This window comes from Mya arenaria, chromosome 13 (genome assembly GCF_026914265.1).
Source record: "Mya arenaria isolate MELC-2E11 chromosome 13, ASM2691426v1".
NCBI lineage: Eukaryota > Metazoa > Mollusca > Bivalvia > Myida > Myidae > Mya > Mya arenaria.
The window spans coordinates 57,645,044-57,670,931 of record NC_069134.1 but is presented as its reverse complement, the minus strand read 5'-3'; the positions used below and the strand labels follow the sequence as shown (position 1 = coordinate 57,670,931).

Genomic DNA, 25,888 nt, shown 5'->3' with positions numbered 1-25,888 from the left:
TAATTGTCCTTAACCTTATTTTGAACTAAGAGTGCAACTTTAAAATCTTAACACTTAAATGTTTGAAGATGGATCAGTTGATGTTGTTTTACGTTTCTTGGAGACTTGAGGATTCTTAAAGTTGTATGGTAATACTGCTAATTCATTTTTTCCTGCGTTTGATTTTGTTGAAACTGTCCTCTGATTCAAGATTATATTATTTAAAGCTGTTCGGTACTGATAAGAGTTTGGATTAGTATTAGCTCCATGGTTGGTAGACCTTTGTTGGTTGAATGTGTTCTCGATTATGTCCGAGTTTACTAGAGCTGGTGTTAAAAATTGGCCTTGAAGTTGTGAAGATGTATTTTGAAAATTCAATGAAACCAACTATGCAGGACTGAATATATTCGTGGCATTGAATTGAGGGTTTCTTTTTCATGACGAGTTTCGGAACATTTTCAGTTGTCAAACCATTTAGCAATTTCTTGGGTCGGTTGTATCTGTTATTGATTTTCGATCGTGAAAAAATTCTATCAATTTTGATGTTTTTTCTAAAAGTTCAACTTCCCTATTCAGAACTTACCCCTTATCTCCAAGGTAATTCCTGTATTAGGTTATAAAGTTTTCTGAGTCCAAGACATTTTCAGCTAAATAATTTCTCATCTTTGATTGGTTTGATGGGTATAGATGTTCATTGGTAAGTTTACGGTGCATTTGTAAGGCATTTGATTTATCTTACTTATAACAATCAATAAACATTTGCCATTGAATAGAAAGTTCTGATGGAAGAGTCAAAAGCCTGGTACATTTTTCACCAATTCCACTTTTGAGTATAATATTTCTTATTGTCTTGAAGTTGTGGGATGGATCCATAATAACAGTGTGCGAAATTAACGGTAGCCCTATCGCCCGTGGCGATATAATAATGGCCCGGGCGACGTCCGTTATTCAATACAGTATAGCGGTACGGTTTTGTACGGGACTGTCGTTGTTTTCTTTGTTTACAATATCGTTCTTAACCTTGGGTTTGTGGTAGTCAAGGACGCTAAAGCTGACATCATGATAAATGGCCTGAAGTACACGGCGGGTTCACTCCCAGGAAAACGCCGGAAAACACAAAGTTCAACTCGAAATGATGCAGAAAAAAGGCAAAACGCCAGAAATACGAAAAAGAGGTGATTAAAATGAAAAATAAATTGTTTGGATTGAACTTGAAGGTCATATTTTTGTTGACAATGTACTGTACTTTATTATTACCATCCAATTTAAAAGTTATGCGTATATAATAACTGCCAGCATAATAAAGTTATACCCAATTATTTTTGCAAAGTATAAGATTAAATTATGAATTTTCAATTAAAATATGCAACCTGTTGCCATTTAACAAAGCTTTTTTTCCTCAGACTTCATCTACCAGGCCAAGAAGGCCTACATTTACCAGACGAAAGGGCATACAATTAGCACAGGCAGAAGGGGGAGACAAGCCAGTAGGTGTTGAAAATATTGATGAGGTTGAGGAAGAAGAGGAGGAGGAAGAAAAGGAGGTGGGGGAAGAAGAGGCGAAACAGAGGGAGAAGACAAGCAGGATGTGGGAGATTATCTGGATGCAGCTAGACCATCAGGCACCCCTATGGCTGAAGATTCTGACAACGATTCAGCATACGACTCTGATGAGGACTTTGAAATGAATGAAAACAACATTTTGAGATTTGCTTGTGGCAATACTTTGTCAAACTGTAATACTGAATAAAATAGAATAATTTCCAAGTCTTTTTTCAATTACTATTGTTAATTTTGTGTAAGATTAAAATTTATCACAATTTATGGTAGGGCTACAGAACTTGGGCTATGAATCATTGAGAGTCTGTAGCCCCATTGGCTATCATTGTCAAAATGTTAATTTCGCACACTGTAATAACAGTCTATTTTCTGAGGTCGGAATATGACATCAAATATAGAACGTGCAGTTTCACTAACATTTTCTTGGTTCGGCCAATGTATGAGTATAAAACATAAAATCTAAGATAAGAAGGTATTTTTCAGTATAGATATGAATTTGAAAATTGATAATACCCTTGGTTCATACATTTGTGGTCCTGTTTTATCGAGTACCTGTACAAACTTACCTTTGTCATGCATGCCTCCTTTGTTGACCATATACTCTTCATTACTAATACATGAACAAACCCACCTTTGCCATGCATGCATGGCTAAGCCTCCTTTACCATGTATTCATGGTAAAGCCTCCTTTGTTGACAATAAACTTTTCATTAATAAGCAAATTAGCAAAGAAGGTGAAGAAGCCCTGAAACTGAAAGTATATTTCACTGCTGAATCCTTAAAATTTCTGTTAGAACAATAAGTTGTTCTTTGTGTTTAATAGTCAAATATCTGCAAATTGCGAGTGACTTTTATTCAAGCTCGCAAAATTCTGCGATTGGTTTTTGATAGACAACACAATGTTAAAACAAAAGTAGAATAAACATGAACATGTAGTCAAGTGTGATCAGTCTGTAAATGGCATGTTTACACCACCAGTATAGAGTGGGCTATATGGAGTCACGCTCTATGTTTTCAAAAAAAGAACAAGTACGGAAAAGGTCGAGTACAATCTCGAATCTTTCCGGGATGCTCCGAGGCGTGCCAAATACAAAGTGAATACAAATGACGACATCGCCTAGCACAGTCATTGGCTAAATTTAACGCTTTCGCGCATTATATGTAAACCCCATCAACCTTAAAATATGATATCTGCCCAACTGTCAAAGTGAACAATGTCAATGGACAGCTTTGTTATCAAAAACCGGCCAGCATCCGATGAGTCATTCGTCCCCCACCCCCCAAAAAAAAGAATAAGCCATCAACAAGTTCTGGTAGTCGAGTCACTCAAGATTGATACTTTTTAATATTCATAATATGTCTTAGGTGTAAATGTATACTTTAATTAGACAATATTATATGGGAATAAGACAAATAATGAAAATGCGAGGGGTTTTTTATTATGCGAGTTGCCTAAAAAAAACTCGCAAAAGTTTGCGAGTGCTCTTCAAAGTTAAATTCGAACTCTTGACTACATCATCATTTTTAAGACGTAAAATCAAATAAAAAGCTGAATAAAACAATGTTTCTTGCTTAAAAAAGTCACCCAAGGCTTTTGATTAAGACCTCACTGAATTTTATTTGTGTTTGGTTTGGCAAAATAACATATCTTTCAACAGCTTTAAAAAAACACTAAAGTTTGGTTCAATAGTTATGGCAACATCATGCAGTGTTTGCCTAAACATTTGTTAAATAACAACAGTTCATACTTAATCAACATGAGCATCCATTTTGTCTCGTACCTGCCCTGGAAGGTGTCCAGAGGGTGTGAGACTGAACCCGGACAACCAGATGTCATTGTTGTTTATAATTTCAATGAACGGTTCAGTCTTACCTCCCCTGGACCCTTTCACTCTTCTTGTTGCTGGGGACCAAGTGGATGTTTTGGCCCCTTTATACCACCTAATCTCAGTTTCCGTTGTAGATATAACAGTAAGAATTTTTGCAACTTGTGGCAATTCATCTGCATATTTGTTCATGTCAAGCATGACGAAAGTGCCTGGTGTAGTTGTTGTTGTAGTGTTTGATGAAGGTTTTTTTACTAATTTTTCCAATTTGTACAGGCTTGTGGTTGGATGGTTTTGAAATGTTTAATTCAGACATCATATCTTGGAGGTTCTGCACCTTCTGCCCTGTTTGCAGTCTTTTGCAGTATGGCGTCAAGTACGTCTCTTTGCTCTTCATCTTGGTCCCAGTTTTCTTCTGATATGCATAAAATGGACATATTTCATACATTTTTATTATTTGATTTGAATGTATGCAACAAGTGTGTTATTTTCAAATGTAAACAAGAAATCATAAGTGAGCACATAACTTTTTGTATGGTATCATTTGTTTGAGTCCTTCGCGTAGATCTTCATATTGTTAAAGCATTAAGCTTATCGTGTCATTTTAGTTTTAAATGTTCAACTGTAATTGGATTCATTTAACAAATAATGTATGACGTTAGAAATCCAGCTATCCCTTATACAAACAAATATAGTATGTTGAACATTTTTAAAATAGAAAGTGAGCCATTGCAACATTTTTCTGCTGATGAAAAAAGGTATTTTGAAATTGATCACTGTTGTGTTTTTATAAAATTCATGTAATTATTATGGAAACCAGAAGGAAATACAAAAAGCTACAAACCCTCTTCTTTCAACGTGGAGAAGTGCTCATCCCAGAAACTGTCAATGGACGTGTTCTTGAAGAACCTGAGAAGTTAAATGAATGTTATTGATGTTTTTACTCATTTTGTTGAGGTTTTTTAATATTGTTAGATCTTTTTTTTTATGGAAAACATGCAAAAGAGATATTTTAAACATGGAAATGATCTAACTGTGAAGCTTTCATTTCTTTTCTATCATGTTTTATTTTGTAATTTATCACGTATGTGCTATTCTTTAATGTATGAAGTAATGTTGTCATTCACATATTGGTAAGTTTATGGCATCATGCGTAATTATGTATTCCTATATTATGTGTTATTGTTGTATATTTGGTGCAGTGGTTAGCACATTGCGATTCACCTAGATGAGCAGGACTCAAATACTGGACTGAGTGCATGTGAGTTTGGTTTGTGGTCAACTAGCCTTACATGTGATTGTCCTTAAAAGTATTTATTAGTTTCCCTCACGTGAAATCATGCCAATGAAAGTGGTCGAAGCGATTTTAAGAAATAAAATATAAGTATTGCAACTGTGATAGGTTGAATAAGTTCAAACATGAGTATCTCATTATGAGCTGTTAAAAAATGAATTATTTAAGCTTAAAGTCATAAATTCTTATGACAAAATTTCTAACTCAGCAAAAGTTTTGATGTCGGTTATGACCTTGTCATCAATCCTAGCCATGGAGGGGCAAATCTTATGGACACATCCTGTTCGGTGTGACTTCAGTATGTTCTCTCCCTCGCATTTCTCACAACTCGGGAAAAAAAGGGGGAATGTGTCATATTGCTGTCCCCTATGTATTATCATAATACTTTTTATTAAATATGGTACGTTTTATTTCCTCTGCAGCTATTTTAAGTTTTTGTTAATAAACAGATTCGTGCAACAATTTCACTGCAATTTTGACAGTTTAACAGACCATAAATAATACATTTCATGTCAGAATAAAAAACAAAGTGTTTTTCATAGATATGGAAATAAAGCTATATATACAACTAGTTATGATTAAATTGATTACTCTAATTTGCCTATCTATGCACTTAAAAAATGAATTATGATTATAGAGTTGGTTATCAAGAATAATGGAATACTTTTATTTAAAAAAAATATTAAAGGAGGAATATTTCAATATGTTTTTAAGACAATATTAATGATTTAAGTATCATATTTTTGTAAGGGACATGAGACGTTTCATGCAATTAGGGGGTGATACCTTCATAAAGCTCATGCTTAACATAATTGTTTTGTACCTTGTCCGTTGACCATTTCTTTGTGCATATCACAGCGGCACTGTCTTCCTTCACTATCTTGAAGTATATAGGTAGCTATGGTTGTGGATGTTGTTGAGTGGGATATATTCACCAAAGTTATAGACTTCATGTAGCTTAATACCTGAAACGTTCCATTTGATTGTCAATGTGAAATCAATTTGCAAGTAAGTTTTAAAATAATATGTAATATGTACCCCTGGTACCGTTTATTTTGTAATGAAGTACATGTTAAACATGCATGTGTACTCCCAAATATATAAATCACATTTTAATACAATTGATGTAAAAAATTAAAAAAAAAGTGAATATGAAATGTCTTAAAACAATGACTGTATGAAGCAAACAGAGTTAAAGCTGTAAATCTTTTAGTACTCACCAGTCATTTAATATATTTGTTTTATCTGAGATATCGAATACAAGGTTACACTCTTCTTGACAGTAGTTGATATTTTCCTAAAAACATTGTTTAATAGACAAACATTGTTCAGTAAGTACAGTGAAACTGCGTTCCCTCAAACAAGCGGTCGTTCCAGAACCGGCGTTCCCTCGAGGTCGGAGCTTGGTCTCGAACTTTTTTCCTTCTATTTTCATATAAAATATACCCACGCTGCATCAAAACCTAATTATGTCGAGCAGTCGAGCAATATCCTCGGTCCCAAGTACACAAATCGTGCACAAAACCTTATGGCTCCCTCGAAGACATAATTTCACATTTTTTCCCGAACGCATGTTCCAAAATAAACAAACAATTGCTAGGTGTTAAAATTTTCGCAAGTTGTAAAAATTGCAATGACAGTTGAAAGGCAATTTGATAAGGTGTGAAAAATCGTTTTTCACTGTTTACGCACGACCGATATTAGTTGATATGAGCATTTGAGATGATAATTTTGAGAAGTTAATGACGAGAAATTTTAGATGTGGTCAGAAGGTTCTTTGAATTCAGTGCCAATGCTCACCGTGATCTTCAGACGCTCTGTACGCTGTCACGTCACATTACGATTGAACAGTTTCGCGAAACCGACAAGATCCGCAAATCAACAATCCTTGATTTTGCAAAACTTAAATCTGACTAATGCCACAATATGTACAGTCATTCAAATGTTGCTTGTTACGAAAAGTGCTTTTTTGTTAAAATAAAAATTTCTATTTATTCATTTATTGCTTTTTCTTTTGCGTTTTACATTTAGTTTACGTCAACCTTTGAACATATAAGCGATTTCCACAATGCAACACATAATTGGTGTCTTAGTAACAGTCTGTTTGACGACTTCAAACTTAAATACACTGAAAGATATTTGATATCAAAGTGGAAAATTGAAAATCGGGTCGTTCGAAACATCGGTTCCCTCGAGATTTTGGCTCGGTCCCTGGCGACCTCGAGCGATCGCAGTTTTACTGTAGTTAAAGGTGTTTCACTCACAAATGATGTTTGTTGTACACGAAATGATAATGAATGAGAAGTAAAAAAATCTTCCCACCTGTAGGTTTAGGTGTGAAACACTGCTCAAAACCATTCAACAGTTCATCCAACGTGTAAACATCATGTGAAGCAAGCCTGTGATGCAAATAATAAATAGGTGTTTATGCAATATTAATGCTGTCAATAGTGCTGTGTTTAGTAGATTTTTTTTCATTGTTATCATAGATGTAATCTTCATACCACAACAAATGTATCCAGGAATGAATTATGTATGGAAAAATATCTCAACTGGAAAACAATTGGTCAATATCTTCATGGGTGTGCCCGACCATGAGGAATGACAGCTTTATCTTTCGGAACACACCAAGATGTACCAACATTGCCAGGAAGCCCAACATGTACCTGAATACATGAAAGCATGTACCTGTAATAAATATTAATTGACGTGGTACACATTTTCATTGAAATAGCAAGGCCATTTCAAAACAATGACCTTTTAATGGTAAAGTCATTTATATTTATTGTTTAGAACTTACCTGTTCTTGTTTTGACCTGGACAATTGTCCAGCTGTAGGTAAAGTATGGGTGGAAGGCTCGTCATCAACAGAAGTGTGTGGACCAGAACTAGAAGAATTAGTGGGGTTTAGTGTTTTTGCGCATGTAATATCTCAGGCAGATCTTTCCACTAATGAAAAACATCACTCCATTAGTATTTGTCATATGTGTGGTGCACGAGGAGGTTCGTTTCAGGTTATTTAATCAAAACATTAAGTTGCAAAACAAATATATTTAGGCAAAATGTAAGGCAAAATCAATTATAATACTTACTCAGACAGCTTTGAAATTCAGAAGGGGTATGAAATTAAATGCATTGAGGTATCCGCTCATAGTAAATGAGCTGCCATGTGCCCACTGGAAGGTGTCAAAGAATCCGTAGGCGCCATATCCGTGTACTATGGCTCCCATTAGGCTGACCTTTACTTTCCACAGACTTGATAAACCCTTGGGCATATCAGTGGTGTGAGGCACATTTGTTTTTTCCTGATCCATGCCATCTAAGATGATAGACACATACTGGTCTGGGTTGGAACGGGCCTTCTGGGCATGTTTGTAATACTTCTTCCTTTCATCACTGAAGACATTGTCAGAAGGGTAAACAATACTATTCACATTGTTTAATGATCATTTGCCTCTTCCAATCTATATTAAATTGACTTATAACAACGTGCATGATGAAAAAGTGAAATAAGAAAAGCTGGTGGGAAAGAGAATATACACTGTTTCGCCTAACATTCAACAGCTTGTCCGTAAAAGTGTCCTTCCTGTCAGTTTGACCTAATAAAAGGCAAATCCATCAGGAAGGCATGTATTGGACAACTGTCATGCATATATGTAATTTACTTACTTCTGCTGTTCTAAATGTATGCCTCTTATCTTGAACAATTTCTTTCTGGTTGTCCGGCAGGTTGTTCGTTCTCCCGCTTTATTTTTGAACAAATATCGCAGGTTGTGAATCGGGATCTCTGAAAGACATGTATTACCAGTAAATTGTACACAGCAATCTTTGACATTTCATGTATTCATTATCTTGTTTTATACTTTTTACCACAGCAATTTGAATGCGTTCACTCCAGATTTTTGTATAACTGGTACTGGTCTTGATGGTCATCATGTTATTTGGCAACATGTACTGTTCGGATAACAACCTGTTCGAATTAGTAAATAATATTGTCATCAATCATGCAAGTTGTAAGATACAAATTTAATCTTTTACCAGTAAAACAAAATTATATAAGAGTTTCCCCGCAGTGGTCATAAAAAGCACTTTTCTTGTAAAATGATTTCAGGGCTTGCTCTAATTCTTGGTTTTATACAGCAGGGCTTGTTAAAAACTGTTATTCCCATCAGAAGTATAAGACTAAAAGACTAATTTTGATGACTGTCACTCAGTTCAAACTAACCTTTGGTATGATAATGTGGGATAAGTATTTGTTCCAAATACGAAAGATGTGAGTTTGGGTAACTGGATTGTGTCCAAACACCTCTGCTTCGGTTACCATCATTTCATACACGGCCTTCTTCGTCAGGCAGCCGGGAAGGTGCAGTCTTGACAATGAATAAAATAATGCAATGTAAGACTTATGCTATGCATAATTTTACATTGAGCATCACGACACACAATTAATCTTTCCTCAAATTTTAATTTCATGGCGTTGAAATTATTATCTTTCAGTGTAGTTCACTTATGCAGTTGTTGTTTGGCACTAGGGTCAGACGACCATGGCATGAACATATAGGCAGTGAATTGAAACTTGATATAATTTATGATACCCAAACTCATGAGAAAATTTATAAATCATACTTAGTGGAATCTGGCATTTTGTCAGCATATTTTGCCGCTGTTTTTTGCAGCCATGACAGCGCATACTGACAGTTTGCTTACACTGCTCCATAAACCCGTCCTGGACCAACTAGTTGTTTTACACCATCTAGTTGCAACATATTATGATATATTGACTCAAAAGTACATTCATTAAAGCCCATTTCAAGATCATTTTAATCGAGTTATATTTCACATCACATTCATTATGGATAACTTTATAAGAATGTTCATTAAGTAAAAGTATGTGTTTATTCACTGACTGCCATCAATAATTTTACTTTTGAAAATAGCTGAACAAAAATCTAAATTTACGTTACCGAGGAATTTGCTCCAAATAGAGTAGAATGTGCTGGTAGGAAGTCCTAGGCACATCAACCAAGCCTTCTGACAAACTTCCTTTCCCCCAATTATGTACACAGTTTTGTTGTCTGGTCTAGTGAAAACAATTTCAAAATGATACTTATTAGTGCTATCAATAAGAACATTAGTTCAGTTTATATATTGAGCATGGATTATCTGCTGAAGACAATAACACAGTGTAAAATTTTGTTAGAACACTAACATGGTTGCCAACAGTACAATCATGCTTTGTGTAACTTCATGCACATAACAAAGGCAGGCCACGAGGCAGGATTAAGTTGGGTTAATCAATTCAACGAAGTGATGTCATCCCCATGTTAGTCATTTGCATGCAGCATTAAATGAATGTATCCACATTTGATCTGACATTTACTGTTACAGTAACAGTACTGTTCATGCTAGTTATTGCAGTCATGTCTATTTGGCAACAGCAATTGAATTTGAAGTAATAGTACACTAGTATAATTGACTGAATATGTTTTACAGGTAGTAAACTATATAGTAATTATGAAATTACACACCAACCTGGTATGAGTTTGCAGCCATTGCAATACCCAGGTGGCTCTGGCAGTCATGTTCAGCTTCTGAAACTCTGTCCGGGCAGAATTGAGAACCTCACTTGGTATGGATGCCAAACAAACAAACATGCAGCAGAGGTAGGCATTCAATACCTCTATGGGCATCAAGTCATTCTTTGCTGAAAGAAATGAAACCAGGCATAATTTTTTTGTAAAAAACCTGACATACAAATTTCACAATTTGATCAATACAATAGAGGATTATGGACATGCTTAAATTCATTGTTAAACAATGTGCCATTGAAACATGATCACTTAATATGTCAAATTTCTTAAAAACTATCTCATAAAATTAAATGGAAGAATGTACTTCTTTTCTTCAATGTCGGAATATTGTCTGTCTCAGAATGCACTGGTCTGCCTCGTTTTTCTGTCAATAGAAATGTTCATTTTGTAATCAGGAGTTTACCAATGAAGAAATGTTATGCACAAGTAAGGGTCATATGACATAAGAACCCCTTTTGGCTGTAAGTGGTGTTATGCACAAGTAATGGTCATATGACATAGGATCCCCATTTTGCTGTAAGTGGTGTGTTATATTTTTCCACGTAATAATCAATGTGTTACCATTACCAATCTGTTGTAACAATTAGCTAGGAAGGGTCTGATAACTTGGATGTACAATGTAATTAAGTTGACATGGAAAAAATTGAGCAGGTGTCAAACAAACAAACCTGTTTTGTTTTCCGACATGGATAGAAGGTCATTTAACTCAACATCCATGCATGACCGGAAAGAACCTGAAAACGATGTTTCAATAAAGAGTTATGCGAAATGCATGAGGTTGTTATTGTTGTCATATAAGCCCAATATCTGAAATAACTAATATTCACTACCTCAACTACTAAAGTATCAATCAAATCGAAGCTATCAATTCACAGTTCAGTATATCCATAACTATCTACATGAAATGGAAATCCTGTCTTAAAGCTGCACTCTCACAGATTGAACGTTTTGACAACTTATTTATTTCTTGCCTTGAAACGAGCCCTTTTATGCAAACATTCATGATAACCAGTTAACCAAAGATGGATCGCAGATTTTTTTATATAGGTTCAAAAATTGATGTTTTATGCATTTTAAAAAAAAAAAACGTAACGGTTTACGCCATAAAACATTAATTTTCAAACAGAAATATGATTTTTTGTCAGTATTCATTGGTTTGCAGATATTCACGCAAAAATATGCTCTTTCCAAGACAAAAAATAAACAATTTGTAAAAATGGTATATCTGTGAGAGTGCAGCTTTAAAATGAAATAGTTTATATTAACTTTGAACACACCAGAAGGCTCTCCAAGATGACACACATCATCTAATTTAAATCTGTTTAAATAATGATAAATGTAAACATGTAGAATTATAATCATGTATTTCTCAGTAAACAATGGACAGAATACCAACATTTTTTCTAAATAAACGTGTTCGGTAAACTCCGTACGATAGTGTATGTGCGCTTATCGATAAATCAATACCTTGATGCATTGCTTTCTAAGCTTGTGGGGAAATAGATCAGACGGATAAGCGCATGTCTTGTAATCATACGTTCCAGGTTCGATTCCGGAATAAAGCTTAAATTTTTAATAAATTTGTAGAATTTTTTTTTTACAGATGATACAGCGATTCTATGACGAATTCTTTGGACACAATTCAACGATATCAAGACATTCACATGAAATTGAACTACCTAGAGGTATCCTTAACTGTTCATTGACGCTAAATGACAATTGTTTAATAATAAGTTAAAATAACATACATGCAATTTAATTTCATGATATTTTTTTTTTTTGAAAACTAAATCATCATTGCTATTTTAAGAATTCACACTATTTGAATACATAAGCAATTATTTTGCAGTAGATGTGTGGATCTTATTTGTTTATTCGCAATAATAAAGTTATATAACGTTGCAATACATTATTTTAGTTTGTATATTATGGGCAAACATAACTCACTAGGGATACTCTCTTTCATTGCAGTAACGTCTGATGATGAAAATGATGACAATCAAGTGGCATCAGAAAATGTAAATGATCATGTTATCTCGGAACATGATGATGACATACCAATAGTAGAATCATGCGACACATTAGCGACTGGCTGCGATTGTACTTCTATGTGCATGGACTCTATTGACCGTGAAGCTGCCCAAGCCCATATTGACAATATAAGGCAGTATACAAAGGAAGAAAAGGACTTATATATAATGGGAGCATTAAACCGGATAAATTCAGATAAAAAACGAAGCCGGTATGGTGATCGTCAGCGTACGCGATACGACTATACGTTTGAGGGTAATGTTGTTTGTAAGAAAATATTCATGTGTGTGTATGACATCGGCCCAACTCATCTCAAGAACCTCTTAAAACATGTTAACGAGAATGGAAATGTTCCCCGTTGTCATGGAAACCAAGGCCGGCGGCCCATTCATGCGTTAACTTTTCAAGAAATTGAAAATGTAATATCATTTTTAAAGAATGTTGCAATTGATGAAGGACTTCCCATGCCTGCAGCACCCAGAGGGAGAGCCAATGACGCACCAGTTTTCCTCCACAGCTCCACCACAAAAATGAAAATGCATAAATTATATGAAAAATCGTGCATTGAAGCAGCCACAAAATGTATTAAATATAGGACGTTCTGCAGATTGTGGCATGAGCTTTGTCCAAACATCAAGGTAAGTAGTACTTAGCACATCATGCTGCCTAAGTTATTCACATTTTTCATTTCATCAGCTTTTTTATATATGTTTTGTCCAAACATTGTGCACCATCATTGACACTAAACGGAGTGCCACGGATGTAAATCTTTTCAAACAATTGGTTAAGCACGTTTCTAAAAGGTAAGCCGACCGACATGTACAGAAATGTAATACAGTATTCAGTGTAGAATAGAAATACATGGGAAGAACAGCCTTTTTTTTCAATGATCATGTAGAGCGGTACATCAAAGAATCTTCTGTATGTATTATATTAAGAATGCGATAGTTATTTTTTTTATTCGAGATGAATGTATTCGTTTCTAGCTCAGTGATAAATAAAACGTTAACAACCTAAATAATAACTTTTTAAAATATTCAATTCTTTTACAGATCGCCACTCCCCAAGAGGACGTGTGTGTCACGTGCGAGATGTCACGGAAAGGAGTCGCTGATGCCACGACAGACGACGAGAAGCTAGCTGCTGCATCAGCTCTCGAGAAACACATCAATGCGACCAGAAAAGAGCACAAGGTATTTTATTGGTGTTGAAGTTATTATTATGATAAGTTTATTATTCAATGGAAATATATTGAAAGAAGAACTTCGTTCGGCTACACTATATATGTTTGCCCTCCTAATGTACTTCTTCGGGTTGTCAAGTTAGCGCAGTGGTTAGCGCACTCGCTTCTCACCTAGGCGACCCGAGTTCGATTCCCGGCTCGGGCGCATGTGAGTTTGCTTGTGGTCACCAAGCCGGACAAGTGGGTTCTCCGGTTCCCCCCACAACACAAGACCACACTCTCGCGTGAAATCGGACCAACGAGAGTGATTAATATAATGTTGTAATAACTTGTTTCACAATCGTTGTATGTTTAAATATGTTTAAACTAATGTACTTCGATGCAATTTCAATGAAAACAGTCGCTGAAATTAGACTATATTTGTTTAACATTTGTATTGAATGAGCTAAATATTTCATACTTTCATAAAATTATATGTACATGTCTTTGTTTTCAAATTAGGTGTACAAAGACTGCGTTACTACTGCTATGGACGAATTGAGAGGCACGGGTCGCCCTACAGAGCCAGTCGAGCCATGCTCAACTGACTTTCAGCATGCACATTACACGTTCGACTTTGCTCAGAATTTGTGCCTGCCACATCACAGTCGCCAGATGGGACCTATGTACTTTGTCACTCCTAGGTAATAAGTCAAATATTTTCGTTTAGAAGCATTATTTTTTAATGACTCTGACCTTTGCGCCTAAATAAGTGTTTTCACCCGTTTTTATGTGACACTATCGTATCTCTAAATAGTTGATTTCCGAAAACAGATTCTGACTATTTAACAAGATGTTAAATACATCTATTTACAGAAAAGTTCATTTATTCGGGTTTCGGGACGACGCCCTTCCGATTCAGTATAATTTTCTAATCGACGAAGCCGAGACTATGATGCAGGATGGAGGTGGCATTCACGGGCCAGATGCTGTAATTTCGCTCGTGGATTACGCTCTGACAGAGTTTGGGCACGGGGAGCGAGTGACTACTCTTCATGCGGACAATTGTGGCGGTAATTAAAGCTGCAATCTCACAGATATGCCAATACTACAAGTGTTTTATTGTTTGTTTTTGTAATTGATTGCTGACAAATAATCAGATCTCTGATTTTCATATTTCCGTTCGAAAATCAATGTTACATGGCTTAAACCGTTATTAACGGGTTACGAAAATTGCATAAAATATCAATCTTTGAACTTCAATATATTTTAGTAATGAGTATAATTGGTTATTTCTAAAACTTAATAATTTTCAGGACAAAACAAAAACCGCTACCTGCTAGCGTACTTCTGCTGGAGGACCATGATTGGCCTTAACGAGGAGATACGCTATTTGATGCAGGTAGCAGGTCATGCCAGGTGCATAATAGACGCTGGGTTCGGGCGAATCAAGGCGCTTTACAGGCGAACGGACTGTGAAACCTTGAGCGACCTAGGTTAGTTAAAAAGAAGTATTCTCATTCAACAAAAACAACAGACTGATTTAAGTTTATTTACATCAAATGATTGAACAAAAACATCGAAATTATATCGTGAATGTGGTAATTTTTATTAATCATTTTCAGAAAACGTTGTTGCATCTTCTTCAACTACAAATGAGGCTGTCCTTTACAAGAAACCTGACGGGACCTCGAGGTTTAAATGGCGGGAATGGAAGACATTTCTTGGGGAACAGTTTCGTGCACTAAAAGGAATAAGGTCATATCAGCAGTTCCGATTCACCTCTGAGTCGCCTGGCATCATTTTTTTGAAGAAAGGAGAAGACAACGAGGAGACGAGCTACTGTGTGTTCCGTGGTGGAAATGTATTGCGAAGTAGACCGCAGGAAGTACAAGCTGCTGGTTTAAGCCGCGAGCGCCAGGCATACTTGGCAACTCACGTGCGAAAATACTTGCGGGCGAAGAACAAGGACACAACATGTCCGCTTTCTGAGGAATAGTGCCAAGTGTCTGACATCACTGAATAAGTGGACATATTTTGCGTGTGAATTGCTATTGTGCTGTTGTTTGTTGTTAAAATACAGATTGTAACGTTTATGTACACATAGTTATTGAACATTGATAATTTAATGTTTTTTTGGTTTTTTTTTAAATGCTAAAGACGATGGCTTGAAAACACACTTCAAGATACTCTGCGAAACATATAGGGACTGTTTTTATATCATATGGGTATACAGCGTTTATTAAGGTAATATCACTACGGGAGATCCTTCAATATGTTTTATCAAATATCAGAATAATTATATTAATTAATAGAAAATTTACCAAAAATTGTTGAAAAATAAGCCAGCGATATTTTCATTCTAAATAGCAGTCCTCGTTGCCATGGTTACATCAACATTTATGCAGTGTTTGTGCAGTTACCGAAATACTTTTCTATTGTTACCATTCAGTTAAAGTTTCAATTTTTTACCAATAATTGCATGACAGTAAACTAGCAAATGATTATATGTCTTCGTTTTTGTTTTGTTCAACGTTCCAAGATCGGCATGGTGATGGTCTTTGATATTGAAATTAAGCATTAAAAAAATTATGCATTTCAATTTAGTTGGTATTTTTAGAACACACAGAAATTGTACTTTGTATTTTTGCAAAAAAAATAATTTTGATAAAATATGCGATAAGGGTCGTTTTCACAGGCCGGCGGTCATATTATTAAATAATTGTCCTGAGATTTGTTACCAAAAATATTCCTTTGGTGCCAATCTGGTGTACAGTCCCTTTAAAACAGAATCCACAATCAGTGGTTGGAGATGCACACACTCACATATGGAATGACTAACAGAATGACATATGTCTTTATTAAACATCTTCAATGATGGGTAAAAATAATAAAAAAATAAATATATTAGCAAATATAGACGAAGGATTTTTTTTGACAGTGAATGATGTACGATGCGTTGGTGAATCGGGCTTACAAAACACAATAGAAAGTTGTTCCTCTGGCAATCGGAGAGATGAGATATGGGTTAGAATTTATTATTGTATTATGTTGAGACTTCCTATACACTGTCCTTTAACGTTACATGCGCTATTGATTCATGGTTCATTTCCTTTATAATAATTAAACACTTTAAAGGTTATATTGACACTTTTATAACTTAAAAAATTCAAAATTTATGGATAACTTACATAAGTAAAAAGTACATGTCTTGATTGTTTGATTGGAATTTATTGACTTTTATGTGATGACATTTCATTTTTATTTACACTTACAGTTCAAACTGAAAGGGGAGAGGAATGGGAAAAGAATGCGGCGCTGTTTCCTTGATGAAAGAAACGAAACGGTAATGATGCTTGACTATTTCATTGCATGCACTTTATAAACATACATCTAAGTCAGAATGGAACTAAATTTCTTCTGCATTTTCAGTAACAAATTATAATATAAATGTTTAACATTCAAATGCAGCATAAATATATTAGGCCACTCCTTTTTTATTTTTTGGTTTACAAGAATTTTTGGAAAAAATGTCCACCGGGTGGTCGAAAAAAAAAGGCTAAAAGTCACAAAACATACTCTTTAAGGGTGAAAATCAGAGAACAACATAAAAACATTGAAAATTTATATCATTTACTTGACATTTAAAATTTTAAAACTGCTATTAATGCATGTTTTAATACACACAAAGTTTCAAAGTTCTAATTTCTAATTAAACACACAGATTAAATCTTACATACTGTGCATATAAAACATCAAAGAAATTGACTATAAAACATGTTTACATGTATAAACTACACTTTTTATCAAAGATACATTGAATATTACTCAGCAGGACATTTGTTTAGCTTTAATGGTATGCTAAAGCAAAAGTGAATGCAGAACACTTAAAAACTGACCAAGATTAAATTGGAAAAAAGGGAATGCAAATTTTACGCTTTAAAATACACAATAATTGCACTGTATTAAGACAATACATTACATTTTCTAAGCATTGTGTCAGTTATTTCAATATTGGAAAATGTCAATAAAGTGAAATAATTTCCAATTTTGTAAATAAGAAAGTAATATTGTATGAAGACATTGTGCTATAATATTGTGCAAACAATTCCTGAAAAACTAAAAACCAAACTAGACCTAGATTTGAGTTTTAATAACCTTTACCATGCGGGGTCCTAGTTGTGTGTAACCCAATCCATGCTAAGTCCGAATATTTTCGGACCGGGATATTTACCATGCGATGTTCAGCAAATCCATTTCAAATTCAAATCTTGCAGCAAATTACCACATCAGTACATAAAAATCACATAGCAAAATAATAAATCTAGCATGTGACTCAAATTTATGTACCAATGATAGTAACTGAAATCCATAATTATTTATCGGATATTTTCATCTTCTCCCAACTCCGCCATTTTGTGTATCATGCGTTCACAGGGCATCTATACTTCATGATTGTTTATTTTTCATTTTAAAGAGAATTCCTTGGTTACAACAACAAATCTCATTTATAGTGAAATATCAAGTTCATAACAAATTAAAATGGACTTATTCAAAATAGTTTTCCGTGTTGTTTTATCTTAATGTTTTGCACACAACTCCTGGCATTAGTAAATGGCATTGACACATGTGTTCAACTCTTTCATTGTTTTTACTCTACTATTAACCCAAACATGAATAAGCATGTAATCTAGAATAAACACAAGCTTTTACATTGACTCAATGACAAGTATTTCCAAACCAGTTTGTGATTTAAAATCCATAAACACAACCGACCGAACTTGTGAAACTAGATCACCGGTGTCAACTTAGAAATTTTACTTTCGATTTCACCACTCACACTAAGTGCACTGTTATTTGATATTTAACCATAAAATGTTATAAAATATTTTTCTCGCACATAATTTACAGATATTTGTGTCTACTTATTCGATGGCAGCCGCTGCCACTTATTTTTCATCTATAAACAACAATATTTTCATGACCTAAATTTGCGGGGAAAAACAACAATCACGTGACAGTTATTGTTTGTGTCGGCTGTTAAATTTGCCAATGTATTTTGCTATTGTTATTTTAACAACTCCTGCATATTTAACTTAATTATTTCATACAAAGAATGACTGCTATCGTCAATTTCGCCATTGCCAACGGCGCTGCCATAACAGTTGACTGGCTCACATGTTATCACTATAAATCGGCGAATACGGCTACGGAACAACAAACCAGTCGAGATCTACTGCATTCGTACTCTTATCTGTTCGTTTTTCTTTCGTTTCGCACCAAAATCAATACGGTCGGGAAAATAATCTTGAAAAAAAAAGTGAAATTCATTTTTTTATTTTTTTTTGTACTTTTCGGAAAATTAGACCCGCCGGTTTTGTAAACCAATTTATATAAAAGTAGTGGCCTTATTAATAGTACTTAATTCATGATTGTTCATTGACGAAAATGCATCAATGTCTAACTAGATTTCACTTTGAACAGATCAAACATGCAGGGTCAAATTCCGAATTTCTTGACGTGCTGGCAGACATGGGATTGGAAGTGATAAGGAGAAACCGGAAGAGTAAGTATGATTAGATTAAAACAATAACAATCATTTAAATAATATATGTGGGCTTGTGTTATAAATTTTACCACTGCCAATTTGGAGGGACAGGTGGTGCACATAATTCCAAAATAACATCGTACAACAACACTGACAAAATATAACATGATTATGTTCGTACAGTCATAGAGAGAAAAATTGATGTGTCATCATACAAATACAAATAATGTGCAAATATATGACATGCACATGATTAATAAGATATCCTGATAATGTAGTTAGTTTGTATTTAAATTGCTAGTAATTGAATTAATGAAGAAATAATTAGAAATAAAATATGCTGAAAATGTCACATATTATCTTTATTGTTATGTTGTAATTTTTACAGATGGCAGTGCAGTATCGGCTACTAATGATGTACATTTTTTCATACAATCATTTATTCAGTAATATGATAATTTATACATCACATAAAAACTACATACCTTTACGGCCACTTCGTTACTGACTTGTCATTTAAAGCTCCGACAATATCTCCTTTTCAACCAAAATGTACCATTCAAGCTAACCTACTAACATCACATTAAATGTATAAAATAAATACAGTTGCTTAACTTGATAATTATTATTACTTTGTTTATGTTTAACTATTGTGTGATTACTGCACAGGTTGCTCCCCAAGATTTCACACTAGACCTTGATGGACCACTACAGACATTGGGGGGTAATCACATGGTCAAAGCACTGAGTGAGCTGACAAAAGAGGAGAACGATAATCATTTCTTTGATTGTTTAAGGTACTTCAAGATATAAAAAGGAAAATGATTAATGATTGATATGAATATTTGCTTTCATTATTTATAAAAATCTAAATATTAAATGTAAACTGTGGCTTACTTATCTGAAACTATTCATCTAATCCCTTTAATTCTTTTACAGAAAAGTGGATGTGGAGGTTTTCGTTGGCTTGAGCAATACAGAGGCACTTTTTATATCATCCTGGCATAACTCAAGATGCGAACAAAAACCAACAATCTTTCAGGTGTAGTTACGGAAAATTCATCTTAATTACATATTCATAGATGTTGCAGGATCAAAGAATTTTCTTATGTTCATTTCCAAAAAGAAAAAAAGTACTTATCATTATAAAGTTAATCTCAAAGGAATGAATGTGTTCTTCCTTGTACCTGCATCTGACCAATAAGTTACTTAAATAGGAAAATCTCAGTTGGTAAATGCCTAATTTTGGTCTACAGCAAATTAAAAAAAAACTGGTAAAGTAAAGCTTCACTAATTGCCAACATATTGACATTTCTCCAAGATGAAGCTTGAGAAGTTACAACAAACAACTTTAATAATAAAATATAAATATTAAAGGACAACCATAAAGACATTTTATTTCACATATAACATGCTAGTACATTTCATACCTAAGAACCATCCGGAATTAAGTACATGTATTTAAAGTCTGCCCATTGAAACATATTTTCAATTAAAATATGAAACCATTCATCTTTGCCATATTATTGGTCCATTTTCAGATGTCCTCCCTTTACTTTGGTGCATATGCTCAAGGATAACTGAATATTTTTCAGGACAAGGTCAGAGTGGCCAGAAAGTATTTCATGAACGGAGAGAATGATTGGAGAGATCAAGTTGTGGTGGCACTTGGGCACTTGGACAGGAAGGTAGACAATAAAAGAATCACCAACTTAAAATATTCATAATAGTTTTTTTAAACTACAGTTGTCATATGAAAACGATTTATACAAATGAGAAAAATTACTACTTTTAACATTAGCCATTTGGCATCTTTGGCCAGATAGCCTGTGGTTTTTTACTTCTTGCTGTGACTTCCTTCTAATTAAATCTTTACAATATCGCTTGGTAACAATCTCAGTTTTAAGCTTGTTACTTTAAAATTGTGCATGTTAAATATTCCAATTCATTTCATGGCATTATTGCACATGCAGGAATTTGGAAAATCCACATACTATATATGAATCTTTAAATCAGTTACAATTTTTTCAACTATATTTCATGTTTTCATATTCTTCAATAAAACTCTGAAGAATACAACTTAAATAAAGTCATTGCATATTCATAGAACTACAAGAAGGATGGACTAAGCACAATTTTCTCAGTGGCATCATACTCAGAGGAGAACTGGACCGCCACAGAAAGACTATTTCAGGCAGTTGGGGATAAGAGCTTGCCCTTTCCCCAAAACGTAAGTGGATAAGCTATTGCCATATTGAAACACCAAGTTTATCAACTTCCACAGCTGATGATTCACTTTTTTGACTGGAAACCATTATCCATTGATTGCAGTTTGCTAATTATGCAACTAATTTCATTCATTGAAATAAAAAATATTTAGAAATTAAGAAGACACTGATGACACCTGAACAATGTAAAAAGATTTCCATTCACAATAATTCACTTCAAAACTATTCGTGTGTTCTATGAAGTAATCATTAAATAAAACAAAATTCAGATTAAAGTTATTGCAACTAAAGTCAGACATTTAAAAGCAATATGTTACAGTGTAAATTTCAGTTCTTGAACGACTACAGTTAGTGTTTCACTAATGGAAAAAAGTGAAATACCTTATACTCTTACATTTAAACAAACAATTACGTATATTTATTAAAACATGTCCATTCACAATCAAAATGCATCACATAATATGTGTATCTATTGGTAGCAACTCAACACTACATGCCTTACATGGAAATACACAATTTACTAACTTTCCCATACATACATAAAAACCTTTAATTACCTTTTGTCCCAATTCATTATTACCATAACTACATTATTAGATTAGATATATACTATCTTCCATATATCTTTATCTGCATTACCTACAGATATTCCGACAATACAAACAGTTACAGACACCAAGAGAAGTTATTACCTGACACGGGACAAACGGAATTAAGATGGCCAATAAAGTTGTTGAGGACAAAAGGAAGTATTCTTTTTTATTTCATTTAAACCTTATCCATGTCCCATGTACAGCTTATCCCTATGTCAATGTTACAAATATAGCACAAGCCAGCAGGTCAAACACTGGACAAACACGAAGTAGAATCATAAAATTAACTAGGCAGGATTTTCTTAAATTTTGTATGCCAAGAACTAGTGTTGAAAAGAGGAATTGTTCGTATTTAGATTATCCTTAGTGGACTCAGGCAATACGGATTATTTGAAAAGGCTGCTGCAACAATGCAGGTAACAACTGCCAAAGTCTTACATAATCACAACAAATCGAAGAAGTATGATATATATGGTGAAAAGTGATTGTCTGATTATACAGCTGCCAATCGCAGTGGCAATTTAGGTCAAACAAACTGCAGTATCAAGGATGTAATGAGTGATTTGAAACTTGTATAGAACTTGTTCCAAATGCTCAAATCTAAATTTCAAAGATCATATGCGTCAGTTGGCAACTTCGGCTTTGGAAGAAGACTGCTGGGAGGATGTCTCGAATTCTTACATCCTAGCAAGCAAGATGCTTGAATACAATGGTATTATTTTCAGTAAAGAGATCTCAAACTTATGATCACAATGTAAATTAGATCCCAATTACACACAAAGTGCCATTGCAACTGATTTCAATTTAACAGAAATGCACTGAATAATCATTTATGAAACTCCAATTATCTATTGACTGTCAAAAATAATAAAACAAATGCTTTCTTAATAATTATTTATAAACTTACAAGAGATCTCTCCACTCCAGAAGGACATTTGAGATTTATGAACCGTGTGAAGGATTTGGCGAAAAATGATGATGAGAACTATTCAGTCACAATCACCGTAAAAAGAAATGGACAAGACTTGAACCTTCATGAAAACGATCTAGATAATTTCAAAAAAATAATAATTGCATTTATCAAGAAACAGAAGAAAAATGACATAAATGAAGAATAGTTATTTATGCCCTTTTCAATTTGTTCAAATTAAACATTTTGTAAATATTACATTCTCGTCCTATTTAGTATTAACCAATATCAATTTGTTTGTAATAATGATGTATGTATTACTTACAATATCTTATAGCATATCACTATGGACTTTTTTAAATTTAAATGACACCATGGGTACTTATCTAGGAAACTGTGTTCATACCCTCGAATTACATTAAACACCCAATTCATCAATTATATTATCACCTATAGTTGGTTATTTATATCCAAAATTGTTTTAGATTCTACAATTCAATTTAAAAAAATCAGTAATTATTTTACAACCATTCCATTAATAGGATGACTTCATAGTTTATTAAAAATTTATATTGGAAGCAATAATTAAACAGCTGCTCATATTAAAAACTTAAAAAGTTATAAGTGTAAATATATCATTATAATCACTTTTATTCATTTCAATTGTGTGCTGACCAATATTTGGATTATTTATTGTCATGTTGGCACGCTTTTATGTCTTAAACACTGCTTGCTGTATTAATTATGTAACAGGAAAGCAAAACAAAATGCATTCTTATTATGTGAAAAATGCTTAAATAGAGTAGTCCTTTCGATCAATTATGCCTTAAATAATTTCAATGTTTTTGGCACTTGCCATCATATCACATCTTATGTCACTAACTCTTAGTTAGTAGATTTTTTTCCCTCAGTTTCATGTGTCTACATTAATCACATTTTCACCTTATTCCTATGCTACTTGAAGATGAAGTCTCATAGTAAATTAATTATTGCAACACAAATTTATTAATAACTAATGTATGTCAACTAAACCATAATTTTGTGATTTCTGTTTACAGACATTCATTCATGTTCACATTAGAAAACATATGGGATATTGAATTGTTAAATAACTGCTTCCGAAATAACCTGCCCCAAGTTCCTCAAAACAAGAGGCCCAAAAGGGCCTACGCTCTACTGGCATGGCTTTTGTGATCATATCAATCCAGAGCATGTATGTATGGGTAAAAGGCAACAGACATATGGTTTATGTTTTGTGTTTGGCTGACCTGAAAACGTAGCACGTTCAACATCTAAGCCCAGGAAGTATTGTAAGCAGATTAGTTCCATGAACTATTTTAATATGTGCCAAGTAAAAGTCATCTGACAAAAAAAATGCTTTCAAAACTGTACTTATAGTAAAATTTTCTGTAGTTTTAAAAGTTAAAAAAAGTTGGTCAAAAGGTCAAAGTCAAGGGCATCCTAGGACAACATTGATCAATTTGAACAAACTTTCACAATCAATTGTGCTGAGATGGATGCACGAACACACAAAAAGATTTTCAAACCTTTCCAGATTTATGTTTACCAAACCTGTGAACCCTGGGTGTGGCCAGTAATGACACCAGGTGCATAACTTAAACATTCACAACCAATTTTGTTAAGATGAATGCGCAAACTACAGAACTTAAAGCTAAAAAATGGCCTTTGGGCTTTCAACAAGAACAAGGCAGAGAAATTCACAAAATCAGCTGCAGAAGTAAAAAGCAAATTGTCTCTCAAAATCCTAGACTTGCAAATTGTCTCCCTTAACTCTAGACTTGAATTTACATGTACATGTAAACTTGGCTAAAAATAGAATTCGCTCATGCAGACCTGGCTAAAAATAGAGAGCATTTCTTTAAAACTTTCATGGCCCATAATCTAGGCATTCATGGGCCGATCTGGCTGGTTTTCAAAAGGAACCGAGCTCTAATGGATATCTAAATACTGTACAAGTTTCATTGAGATACAATAAAAACTGAAGACTGTATCGTGTTCACAACCAATTGTTTACACAATAGCATTTTTCATACTATCAAGGGTCATAATCTAGGCATGCATGGGCGGATCTGGCTGGTTTTCGAAAGGAACCCAGCTCTAATGGATATCTAGATACTGTACAAGTTTCATCGAGATACAATCAAAACTGATGACTGTATCGTGTTCACAAGCAATTGTTTACAGACGCACGACCGCACGACCGCACGGACGCACGGATGCACATACTACGTATACATTACTATCGCATAAGCTCTTTTGGCCTTTGGCCAGTAGAGCTAAAAAAATATGCTTAACAAAGCTATTTATTTCAGCCATATACATACTAAACACAAAATTCAATAAAGAAAATAAGATTTCTTTGAATATCATAAACATAGTTTCTATATAACGTCCTACTTCTCTCTGATAATTTTATAAAACATGCATTATTCAAAAAAAATAAAATTGGTCAGCCAGCTTAATCAAGTTGTAATTGACTTAAGAAATTTGTAGAAATTGGGGCCATGACCTGTTTTTTTACAGCATCTACATTAATTATTTGGAGTCACTACATTTTCACTATTGCCTGTTAAAATAAGTACCACTATCAACAAAATTATCAAAAAAGACATAAATGAAGGGATTTAGTGTATAATATGCAAGTGTTCATAATTCAAGAGTTAGAAAAGCATGCAAATAACTTCCACTGGAATAAAAGTGGAAGCTTTGAATTAGTTATTATAATCTGAATGGTGAAACATGTCAATTAAATCCTGAATATAAGACATCTTTTCCAATATGAAACAGATAAAAACATTTCAGAGTGAATAAGGGACACCTGATTTTGTCACACTGATATGACTTCTTCCATAAAAATACAGGAATGTCAAAAACACAAAAAGCTTTTTTCCTAGTGGCAAGAGCACCAGATTTTGTTCATCACATGATTTATCAAATGTCTATATATTTCACAACAATGGAACCTTTGGTAAACAAAATATCAACAAAGGAGGCTTAGCCATGCATGCATGGCAAAGGTGGGTTTGTTCATGTCTTAATAATGAAAAGTTTATTGCCAACAAAGGAGGCTTAGCCATGCATGCATGGCAAAGGGGCTTTGCCATGCATGCATAGCAAAGGTGGGTTTGTTCATGTCTTAGTAATG

The 25,888-nt window shown here is 34.1% G+C and overlaps 3 protein-coding genes, 1 long non-coding RNA gene and 1 pseudogene across 4 annotated transcripts; 3 read left to right on the top strand and 2 right to left on the bottom strand.

Annotated features, from left to right (window-relative positions):
- Positions 1 to 3,287: 3,287 nt before the first annotated feature.
- On the bottom strand, positions 3,288 to 8,986 carry LOC128213317 (uncharacterized; annotated as a pseudogene).
- Positions 8,987 to 9,558: 572 nt separating this feature from the next.
- LOC128215416 (uncharacterized) lies at positions 9,559 to 10,967 on the bottom strand. Its single transcript, XM_052922100.1, has 4 exons — positions 10,919 to 10,967; positions 10,555 to 10,614; positions 10,192 to 10,363; positions 9,559 to 9,739 (listed from the first exon to the last, which is right to left on the bottom strand). The coding sequence occupies exons 1-4, from the start codon at positions 10,965 to 10,967 to the stop codon at positions 9,559 to 9,561; spliced, it is 462 nt and encodes a 153-aa protein (XP_052778060.1).
- A 1,778-nt stretch (positions 10,968 to 12,745) lies between these two features.
- On the top strand, positions 12,746 to 15,948 carry LOC128215414 (uncharacterized). The gene is made up of 7 exons (XM_052922099.1): positions 12,746 to 12,919; positions 13,334 to 13,474; positions 13,966 to 14,147; positions 14,320 to 14,516; positions 14,760 to 14,787; positions 14,851 to 14,939; positions 15,069 to 15,948. Exons 1-7 carry the CDS (start codon positions 12,746 to 12,748, stop codon positions 15,440 to 15,442), a joined length of 1,185 nt encoding a protein of 394 aa, XP_052778059.1. The 3' UTR covers positions 15,443 to 15,948.
- A 747-nt stretch (positions 15,949 to 16,695) lies between these two features.
- LOC128215603 (uncharacterized) lies at positions 16,696 to 19,411 on the top strand. The gene is made up of 3 exons (XR_008258046.1): positions 16,696 to 16,789; positions 18,928 to 19,009; positions 19,380 to 19,411. It is a non-coding gene; the product is annotated as an uncharacterized LOC128215603 (long non-coding RNA).
- Positions 19,412 to 19,678: 267 nt separating this feature from the next.
- LOC128215602 (uncharacterized) lies at positions 19,679 to 20,724 on the top strand. The gene is made up of 3 exons (XM_052922321.1): positions 19,679 to 19,788; positions 19,931 to 20,033; positions 20,587 to 20,724. The coding sequence occupies exons 1-3, from the start codon at positions 19,724 to 19,726 to the stop codon at positions 20,716 to 20,718; spliced, it is 300 nt and encodes a 99-aa protein (XP_052778281.1). The 5' UTR covers positions 19,679 to 19,723; the 3' UTR covers positions 20,719 to 20,724.
- Positions 20,725 to 25,888: the final 5,164 nt, after the last annotated feature.